This window comes from Neomonachus schauinslandi, chromosome 2 (genome assembly GCF_002201575.2).
Source record: "Neomonachus schauinslandi chromosome 2, ASM220157v2, whole genome shotgun sequence".
Classification (NCBI taxonomy): Eukaryota; Metazoa; Chordata; class Mammalia; order Carnivora; family Phocidae; genus Neomonachus; species Neomonachus schauinslandi.
The window spans coordinates 49,171,991-49,183,349 of record NC_058404.1 but is presented as its reverse complement, the minus strand read 5'-3'; the positions used below and the strand labels follow the sequence as shown (position 1 = coordinate 49,183,349).

The 11,359-nt window shown below is 42.2% G+C and overlaps 1 protein-coding gene across 2 annotated transcripts in view; it reads left to right on the top strand.

The window, feature by feature from the left end:
* The window catches only part of CCDC25 (coiled-coil domain containing 25), a 39,321-nt gene that overhangs the window by 26,128 nt on the left and 1,834 nt on the right, over window positions 1-11,359 (top strand). For both annotated transcript variants that reach the window (XM_021698794.2, XM_021698793.2), the window contains one exon: window positions 6,812-6,857. In XM_021698794.2, the coding sequence (XP_021554469.1) occupies window positions 6,812-6,857 (46 nt within the window). The remainder of the gene's footprint in view (window positions 1-6,811; window positions 6,858-11,359) is intronic.

Sequence of the window (11,359 nt, the reverse complement as noted above, 5' to 3'; positions counted from 1 at the left end):
GACATTGGGCCCACCCAGACAATCCATAACCTCTCCATCTAAGATCCTTAACCCAACCACATCTGCAAAGCCCCTTGTGCCAGATGAGGTGACATAGTTGCAGGTTCTGGGGATTGGGATGTGGACATCTATGGTTGGGATCATTAGTCTGCCCACCACGCTGAATCTGTAGTAGATGTATAGTTTATACCTAAAGAGACTCCTGGGTTTTCTTTGTCAAAGAGGGAATTTAATCCTGCAACTTCTACTTACAGGATTTCTAGATTTTCCCACAGTTCTCCGTAGATATCATTTGTGTTAAGCATACCGAAAAGAAGGGGGGAAGAAAAGGCATTGCTGTGCCTTTGGGAGTGGCACAGGATCAAAATGAGCTGTCTTGCCATGTCCTGACTTGGTTTCCTTGGAATACACTGGGTGATTAGAAAGGTTGTTGGGTCAGAACGTAGGTATAATGATCAAGTACTGGTATTTCTTAGTTATCCGCATGCACGTGCTCCTTTGGGGTTTCTGCTGAAACGGGATAAGTGGCTGCATTTAAAATATATTCAGATGGAGAGCTCCGGAAGTGTTATCCTGAGTTATAATCTGCTGACACGAAACAAACGAATGCCCAGATTTGGTTTGACCTAGTGCGAGTCTGCTTTGTGTTGTGAGTGAAAGAAAAATTATCAGCTCGATCAGCGCAGTAAAATGTGTGGAATTTTGAGCAATGTAGGATTGAGAGTAGCTTATTCATTTTTGTTTTTCGTGTGGAGTGGGGAAAAGAGTGAAAACATACCTTCTTGTGCCTTCTACAGATCTAACAATTTTGTTCAGAAACATAATATGTTAGGAATATAGTATCACTTAATTTACTTAATAACTTAACAAGAAAGAATAGCTAACGTTTTTGGGCACTTGTCATCTGCCAAACCCTGTACTATATTTAGCTCCATTATTTCATTTGATCCTAACAATAGCCAATATGAGGCAAATACTGTTATTACCTGCATTTTCTAGAAGAGGAAACAGCCTGACAAGCAGTTAAGTAACTTGCCCAAAGTCACAGAGCTAGTCTTGTCTGATTCTCAAGCTCACAACACGCTATAGTTACCACTCTTTTCTGCCTCTGTTCAGTCTGTTCAGCGTTAAAGTAAAATTTATTCTATATGAATCAAGTAATTTATAGATACGGGAATTTATCTTAAAATGCATTTCATTTTTGCTTCAAATCAAGCTGTGTACTAGTAAAATTTAGGGGATTTTGTATATTTGATTTTATTAGTTTAAACTAAAACACAATGTGCTTATCTCCCAGATTTTCTTTTATAGTATCAACAACACATAAAATATTTAAATAAGTTGAGGGGGGAAAAAAATTCTCATTGTTATTGAGTGAAATTTTTGCCTCAAAAGCAAATTTATCTGATCAGTTCCATTTTCTAAGCTGTCCCTCGTCACTTGTAATTTTTCCATTTGTTTTCTCAGACACAAATTTTTGTCCTATATCACTCTGGCCCATAAATACCAAAAGGAAAATGTAAGTGGAATAAATGGGAAAATCACTTTTCTAGTTCATGTTTTTCTACACAGTTTTTCCCTGATGCTTTCTTTTTAATAAATGATCGTGGCTCTCAGAAAACCAGAAACAGCTGATGCGTTCATTTCTGTGAAACCTGTGCCACGGCAATGATTTGCTTTCCCAAGCTGCTGAAGCTGGGAGGGTGAGAGGCAAGGCTGCAGCGCGGGGAAGCCACGCAGCAACAGACCAGGGACCTGCCGGCTTGCGTGCCAGCTCCTGCAGCTTCTGTGAAGTTCCAGCCACAAGCTCTAAGCTTCTGACCCGTTTTAAAATCTGTTTTTATACCTTGGTAGTGCTCTATACATCACCTTAGTTTCTGTCTTTGACTCTTCCACCCAAGAGATCAAATGCTGGGCCTACAGAATCTTCTCATTCTCAAGTCTTTCACTTGGTTTTCTGACAATGACAATTTCATTAGCTTTCACCAGCAGCTGGTTCTTTTATTTGGACCATCTGGTAGGGGATGTCCACTTTAGTTGCTGCGAATGCCTAAGAAACCGACTTTTGGGTCTGAAGGGGATTCTGCAGAGAAACCAAGAGATATTCTTATCCCGGAAGTTAACCCCAATGCTTCCAGATGATTTCAGCAAAGAAATACTCAACAGCCTCGTATCCGGAGATATCCAACTTCCCTCCAATTCTAAAACCATTATTTAGATTCTTGTCCCCTTTCTCTTCTTAACTTGTTGAACAAGAATGGCAATAAGCCTCTCATTTCTAATGTCTACTGGGAGAAGAAATGGATGGAATTGCCATTATACAGCTCCAAGTTCTCCGAGCTCCAGTCAGGATCCTCTGTCGGCCCTCAGCTCAGCGGTGAACAAAGCCCAGCCCGCCCTGTGGAAGGCACGACTTCTGCTCCGAGGCGAGGAATGATAGCCCCTGGAGACAGAACTCCATCTTGCTCTTGCCGATGAGCCTTTACTCCTTGATCTCAGCATGCAGAAACTGTGATGATCTGATAATGTAAATAGGTCTACGTAAAGAACATCCTCTTAGACAGGTTTTAGAAATATTTGGGTTGTTGAGAGGGCAGTATAGTAATACCATCTGTTCACCATTTATTTTCTTCATCTAAACCATTGGGAAAAATTTCCCCTTCCTTAGACTTTGCATATTCTCACTTACCCATCTTACTCGTTAGCTCCTTAGACACATGCCCTGTGAGCCTAGGAGCTCATGGGGTTTGGAGTGTAGGGAAGAAGCCTCCTCACACGTTCCTTCCTCTCTGTGACTGCTACACCGCAAGCCATACATTAAGATGAGGTAATAGCAGAGATTCAGCACAGGTTTTTAGAGTAGTCGGTGTCTTAGACGTGATCTTGAGAGTGAGAAGCAGAACAGCTTCTACTCAGTCTACATTTGGTTTGAGAGAGCAGGCATTTGGAGAAATCCTTTAGAGAGGTTAGCGGTGAGTCTCCCAGTGGACACCATCATTTATTGGCAGGTGCTAGGGAAGAGCATCCCTGGCTCCCTTCAGTGTGTCCTGGCTGCGTCGTTTCATCTCTGTAGTGGAATGCATGGTTGCATCCACATGAAAGCTCACCTGCTCTGTTTCAGTCTTGTATTCACTTATTTGGGCTTTGTGGTATTATAACAAACATCAGCATCAAAATCAAGCTCCACCATGTGGATATTCAAACCAGAAGAAACAATAGAAAAAGGTAGTTAATAGAGGATAAGTGAGTAACAGATCAGAAAAGAAAAAGGTAGGGACTGTGGCTACCTGAGATAGAGATATTTAAAAATTGGGAGTCTGGGAGGTCGAAATTTGAAACCAAGGCTCGGGTGATTGAAGTCAGACAAGTACAAGGCCCAGGTAAAATGACAAGTCACAGGTGAATGGATCATCAGTTTGGACAAGTAACCTGAGCTGGATTTGGGGACAAAGATGACTTTAGCAAGATGGTTAATGTGTGGGGGGCGCCTGGGTGGCTCAGTCGTTAAGCGTCTGCCTTCGGCTCAGGTCATGATCCCAGGGTCCTGGGATCGAGCCCCGCATCGGGCTCCCTGCTCGGCGGGGAGCCTGCTTCTCCCTCTCCCACTCCCCTGCTTGTGTTCCCTTTCTCGCTGTGTCTCTCTCTGTCAAATAAATAAATAAAATCTTAAAAAAAAAAAAAAAGATGGTTAATGTGTGGAAACTTATAGCTGGTAAGGGGCAAAGCAGGAATTCTAACTCAAGTCTGGAGTCCTGAGGTCCGCACCGTACTGCCTGTAAGGCAAGAAAGGAACGGGTTGGCAAGACCAGAGTCAAGGTCATATATAGGCAAATAAAAGAATAAAAGATTAGGCACATCGGAGGGGGATTTTAAAAGGTTTTGCGTAGTACAGAATTTTAGGTTGTAAGTGATAAGGAGCCATCATAGGTGTCCTAGGATGTTAGGAAGAAGTAGACTGTAGGAGGAGTTTAGTGGCAACATGTAGAAAAGGTAAAAGACCAATGATTAAAAAGATGATATAGTCCAATGTAGAAATGACTGCTTTAATTGGACCTTCTTTTGTTTCTCCCTCACACACGAACACTGCTGCCTTCTATAACTAACGCTCTGTATGCTGTAGCTCTCCGTTTTAGTGGCAAACTCCTTCAAAGAGGCACTTATATGCATCTTTGCATCCCTTTATGTGTGATCCGATGCTTTGCATATGCAGTGAGTAAGATTGGTTAATATATTGCGGATGTATAAATAACAGAGATTGGCTTCTCTGAGACAGTGATGCTTGAGCTAAGATCAGAACTATGTTTGCTGGTTAAAAGGGAGATGGTGGCAAGAGGGCTCTAAGCAGAGGGAACTGGGTGTGCAAAGAAAGACTCTGTGTGGGAGGCAGCAAGGCAGAACCCAGGACTAGAAAGGCAGGCCCAAATGTATGGAACCCAGGAGTGGGGATGCGTGGATCAAAGTGCCCGAGCACACGGGGCCTGTTGGTGTCATGTTTGTCTTCATCCTTCATCAGACTTTTGTGAGATCATCAAAGACTTTTAAGCAGGGGGTTGTATGATAAGGTTTGTGCTTCAGAAAGCTCACTTTGCTGACCTGAATGGAAGAGGAACCTGGTGGGGGGTGGCTAGGCCAGTTAGAAAACTATTAGTTGTCCACAAGACAGGTGATGGTAGCTTGGAATATGGGAGTGTTGTGGAGGGGTAGAGAGAAGTGGACCAGGGAGAAGTGATTTTGTAGGTAAAATGACAAGATTTGAAGCTAGATCGAATGGAGGGGACAGGCAGGGGAAAAGAGTGACTGCTAGGTTTCTGGTGTGTGAGGTGAAGTGGATGGCGGTGCCGTTCTCTGGGCCCAGGGGATACTGGGAAAGAACCAAACTGGTGTGGGACCATGAGTAGCAAAGGGACATACGAATCTGACAATACCTTGAGGTATCCAAAAAAATGTCAGATAGGCAGATGGATGAATGGGACAGAGCTCAGAGGACAGGCATGGCCTAACAAAGGGTAACTGTGTGTTGCTTTCATCGAAGTGGGCTCTCAGACCCAGTGGTTCTTGAATGTGGCTCGGGGATGCCCGTCTTCATTAGGCGATTTTGAAATGCAGCCAGGATTGAGATTCCCTGCTTTACCCACTTTGTGCTCAGCATGCCTCTCTCTTTCTGCTCTTGCAGCTTCTCCATCTTACCTGTGTATTTCTTAGAGATAACCACTTCCTCCGACAAGCTTCGCCTAATCTCTCTCTCCAAATGTCTCCCAGATGGTTGTCTCAAACTGGGACTGTTCTCTTTCCCTCTCGTTCTCAGTTTTCCGTTTCTATAGTTCGTATTCTCTACTTGGATGTCTCACCATTCCTTCACATGCAACATGCCGCACACCGAGCACACCTTCCTTGCAGCATTTGCCCATTTCTCTCAACTGTAGCATTATTTTCTTCAAATCACCCAAGATAGAAACCTTCATGTCATCGTTGATTCCTCTCAGATTTATCCCTTCTTACCAGGACAGCTGTTAACAGCCTGGATTCATGCCCTCAGTGGGGGAACATTGCAGCAGACTGGATGGAGCATGATGGCAGGAGTGTGAGCTCAGGAATCTGATGCGGATTCAGAGGCTCGCTTCTCCACTAGTTAGCTGGGAGAGCTTGCACGACTTCCTTAACGTCCCCTGCTCTGCCTCCTGTGTCTTGAGTAGGCATGAGACTCTCCCTTGCCTTATAAAGTGGTTGGGGGATTAGCGGTAATTTATGAAGCATAGAACACAGGTCCTAGCAAATAAAGGATACTTGGTAAATGGTAAATGTAAATACTGTTACTATTAACTCATCTCCTTGCCTTAATTTCCCTTCTCCCTCTCTTCTGTCTGCTACAGATTAAACACTGGTGTTCTATGGTCTCACTTTCTTTTGTCTCTTTGTGTATTTTTAATTGAACTTTTTGCAGACTTATGGCTGAATAGGTCTTATCTCCTCTCCTGGTAAGCTCTTTGGGGCTAGGCTTTGTCTTGTTCATCATGTTCTGTTTTCTTCCCATCTCATCCTCCACCCAGACTTAGCACAGGGCTTCACACCTCACAGATATTTAATAATACTTGTTGAATCTCATATGTCTCTCCTCTGCTCCCGTCTTATATTGTGGCTTCTTGCCGATCACGTTGTGTTAGCTCACGCAGTTAGGACAACATAATCGGGCCCCACACATCCAGCCTAATTTCCCACTCCTTTGCCTTCGGACTCCACTTGAATGGACTTGAGATATCATTATAGATACCATCTCTTTGCCTTTGCTCCTACCATTCTCTGGATCTGCCTCTGTGCTGGTGCATCTCCTCGTGAGTTCCTGTAGCCTCTGCAGTTCGGGCAGTCCGCCCCCAGCAAGGAGTCCTGTTTGCTCTTGGCCATAGATGGGTTTCCTGATCTGAATAACGCCACCTACCTCACAGTGTGGAAGTGACATGAAATGAGTATGAGCAAGCACTTTCTAAACTGTAAAGTGCTGTGCACATCTTATTTACTGTTCAAAGGTATTTGTTGCAATCTCCTTGAGGGCAGGGATCATATTTTCCTCCGAAAGACCCTGCTGGGTACATGGTAAATGTTCATGAAATACTCGCTGGCTGGATAGCCTTATTTTGTTTATTTTTAGAGAAGGGGGGACTTAAGCAGGCTCCACATCCAATGCGGAGCCTACCGTGGGGCTCGATCTCACCACCCTGAGATCATGACCTGACCCAAAATCAAGAGTTGGACACTTAACCGACTGAGCCAACTAGGCGCCCCTGGATAACCTTATTTTAAATGTGTTTCCTTCTAGGAGCTATTCATCACTAATGAAAGTTGAGAATATGTCTTCAAATCAGGTATGTTCAAGTTATTTGTTTTAATGTTGTACCTTAAAATAATTAAGAGTTTTTAATAATCGAGTGACTAGCCAGTACTGATTCACATGTTGCTGATGGCTTGACATGATTTGGCAACCATCATACGCTCAAGCGCATTCTATTGGGCATTGCCCCTCTTGCCCTGGGGGGGGCAATGTGTTTTTAAGTAGGTCACCTCACGGAAAGAAATCATCGGGCTCTGTTATGATGTGCAGGTCTGTTAACAGAACATTCTTGCTCCTCATTTGCCCTTTCCTAGTTGTGGCATGCAGGCGGGCCCTTATTAATATTCTACATTAATGTTACTGTAGATCCTATATTACAACTGAAAACAAAATTCTCACCTTCAATTAAAAAACAAAATGGAAGTATTAACCCCAAGATCTTACCTGCAGCCTAAGTGACACATTGGTTGATTTCATGTTCCTCAGGACCTCAGATAAGAGAAAGGGAGATCCAGATTATAGTACTGAAAGAATTTTCTTAGTATCAGCATCTAATTATTTTATTGGAACTATGTCAGGGACTTACTGTCCATGAGTACTCTCTTCCCAAAATATATGGGAAGATATGGAGATAGCCCAATTTAGCTATTATGTAACAGGCTGCAGAAAATCGAAACTGGGTGGATATATTTGCTATGTTGCATATTTTATAGTATAGCTTACAAATACAGTTGGCCCTTGAACAGTAAGGGGGTTAGGGGTGCCAAACCCCCTACACAGTTGAAAAATCTCCATATAACTTTTGACTCCCCCAGAACTTAACTGCTGGTAGCCTACTGTTGACCAGAAGCCTTACCCATAATATAAACAGTGGATTGACCCATATTTTGTATGTCTTATGTATTATGTACCATATTCACACAATAAAGTAAGCTAGAGAAAAGACCATAAAGTCATAGGGAGAAGAAAATACTTTTACAGTCCCGAACTGTATTTATTGAAAAAGGGTCTGTGTAGAAGTAGACCCGTGTGGTTCAAACCCGTGTTGTTCAGGGGGCAACTATGTATGCTTTAGATCTTGTTGTTCAGGATACTAGGCACTAATTACATGTGACCATTTAAATTTAATTAAAATTTAGTTTACTTTAAAAACTGCTCAGTCATACTAGCCACATGTGGCTAGTGGTCATATTGGACAGTGCAGAAATAGAACATTTCCACCATCAAAGAAAATAATATTACACACTACTGCCTTAGATGCTTGGAAATAATTAACAAAATTTAAGATCCCTTAAAGGTCATCTAGTCAAACCCCATATTTAGTTCATCAGTGGGGGTTTTTAGTAGGATTTTACACCTTGTTCAAATCTTAATGTCCTTCTAAAAATGAGTAAGGACAATATTCTTATTTCTGTCTCTGAAGAACGAAATTTATGAGGCTCCTTTGTGAGTCAGAGATGTAGCTTTGTAATTTATTCCTGAAAAATTCAAGAGTAGCATTATGTAATTAAATACACCTTGAATTTGAAGGTTAGAGCCCTAAGCTATCATTTACTACATGGATAAGCCTAATAAAGTTATTTAACCTCTCTGAAGGAGTATTCATCAGCAGTGGAAGGGAGACTTAATTTCTTCCTGGGTCTGCACTAGAATTTAAACAAGGGCATATATGTGAAAGTTGTTCCTCAGTCTCTGAATATAAATGGTCATTGTTAATTTTTTGTCGATACAGCCCTTAACTGCTCTTTTCCCACAGAGTTTCAGTATTAATGGTGATATGTATTTAATCCCTTCTGGAAAGTACTATTAGATTTCTTGGAACTCTTAAAACAGCTTAACAGTTAAACAGAAGTCTTTAACATACCCTCAGTGTAATGTCTTTGTTGTGGTTATTGTTGCTTAAAAATCTTCTGTGATTTAGAGGCTACTTTCCAGCAGAAATTGGGCACCTGGATTATGTTAATCTTAGGCATTTTTATTTCCATCATTGTGGATTATTAAATTTTGGACATTCTTCTGGAATTAATACACACACACACACACATACAAATATACAGACATGATCTGAGTAGCGACAGATGTTGAAAGCTCCAGGATTAGCAGGGCGCCTGGGTGGCTCAGTCGTTAGGCGTCTGCCTTCAGCTCAGGTCATGATCTCAGGGTCCTGGGATCGAGCCCCGCATCGGGCTCCCTGCTCAGCGGGAAGCCTGCTTCTCCCTCCCCCACTCCGCCTGCTTGTGGTCCCTCTCTTGGCTGTGTCTCTCTCTGTCAAACAAACAAACAAACAAATAACAAACTCCAGGATTAGCCTGCTTCTCCCTCCTCCACTCCACCTGCTTGTGGTCCCTCTCTTCGCTGTGTCTCTCTCTGTCAAATAAATAAATACATACATACATACATACATACATACATACATACATACATACACTCCAGGATTAGCAAGTCAGATTTATACACCAAAGGACTCCTAACTTTTCTGCCGTTCCTCTCTGTCTGTTGTTTGCTCCCTTGTCCCTGAGCTCCAGGTTTCAATCAGATTCATGTTTCCAGGGAAGTTTTGCACTGGGAGTTTTTACTCTGTCTTGCAGTGGAAGGACTCTTAGAGCTTTCCCCCCCATACTGCCAAAGAATAGGTTTTCATTCTCCTTGTAACCCTCTTCTCTTAAGGGGGTACAGACCTTTTATGATCCAGTTTGGCTGCATGATCAGTTGATCTTCAGTTAAAGCTGCGTTTATATATGATAGGACTTGAGTTTTCATGTGGCTTATATAAATTCATCAGGAAAAATATTAGTCTTCCACTCTGAAGTTGGTTTTAATTTTGAGCTCTTGCTCTCCTATTTAGAATAATCCTCTTCAATCTGTAATTTCTTCCTAATCTTTTAATTTGTTATCAGTAAACAGTTCCTTTCAATTCGATTTTGTTTATCACTTTATAGGTAGATGACAAGAAACCTATTTTGCTATATTGAAAAACATATTGACTCTTAAAGGGAATCTTAAATATAAAAATTGGCCAAATAGGGGCACCTGGATTGTTCAGTCGTTCTAGCGTCCGACTCTTGATTTTGGCTCCTGTCATGATCTCAGGGTGTTGGGATCGAAGCCCACGTTGGGCTCCGCGCTGGAGCCTGCTTAGGATTCTCTCTCCCCCTCTCCCTTTGCCCCTCCCCACCCCCTGCCCCACTTCATACACACTCTCTCTTTCTCTCTAAAAAAAATTAAAATTGTCCAGATAAAGTCTTGGGTCTCGGATATCTATTTAAAAGTTGCTGTAATCCCCAAATACAGATCCGCAGACACATGGGACAGACACTCTGCAAATCTGACTCACAGCCTTTATCGGGAGTGACACACTTTCATTGTCACCAATCCAAATTGTCTTAGAGCATTTTTCCACCTCAGTGTTCAGGTTCTAATACTGACCTTCCAAGATAGATGGTGACTTTGAACATCTCTGATGCTATGATTTCAGTGTAGGACTCTAAGGCAGTCACAGTTCTGGTTTGTGCATAGAATACCAACATGAGCTTGCTCTTCATACAATTATCTAAGGCATTTTTGCCGTGGCCTCGGTTCGCTGTGCTCCTTGATGAAAAGCACAGAGAACTACTGAAAGAAACTGGCGATCAAAGCAGACCTCAGAAACCAGCGTTTCCTGCTGGGATCTCCTGTTTCCTGGCCCATCTTTAATAAGAGCTATTAAGGAGGAGCAGAGCATATATACCTGGAAGCCTGAGCCCTCCCCTTCTCTCTCAGCTCCGGTATCAGGCCATGGGAAAGAGAAGCTACAGCAAGTGCTATGTTCAGGTTGTGACGTTTTCAAGCTGATGTCCCAAACTTAGACACTTAGCGAATGTTGGCATCCAGGGCCGTTTTCTCAGGGTATGCAATAGATCAAAAAGGAGTCTGGGGCTCTACTTTTGTCCTTGGTCTTTAGGACGTGTATATAAGCCACACAATAAAATCAGGGCCTTTCTACTGTATACCATCATATAAGGTTTTTTAATCAAAAACTTGGCAGGCCACTGAACTTGGTACCTAGCCTATGGCTTCCTAATCACTTTTCCTACTTAAAAAAATCCATCTTGTGACAACCTTGAGGCTAAAAATAATGGAATCTAGGCCAAAAATGTGTTTGCCTAATTGCCTATTGGCAGCATCCTTGGCATAAGGATTTGAGGCAGGATCTGTTTGGATTCATATTTTGCTGTATTTGTTGGAGTGATCACATTTTGTTTTCGTCACACTTGTTACATCCTGTCCTAGGGCAGGTGGGCCTTTACTTCATAATTTGGAAACTGTTGGTCATTTGTTGCTGTGTGATTCAGGCCATATAATGACGCCATAGAAATCCAACTAGTCTAAACAGCTCCTACTTTAAGATAGAGAAGTGGTGAGTGAATTTAATGATGTTACTTTTTACTTTCACTTTCTGAACTTTGCAGTTACGCATCAGGAAGCTTGTTACTTAAGACTAATTGTGTACATTTTTAAAAATTTGAGTTATTTATTTTAAAGGCTTTTACAGTTTCA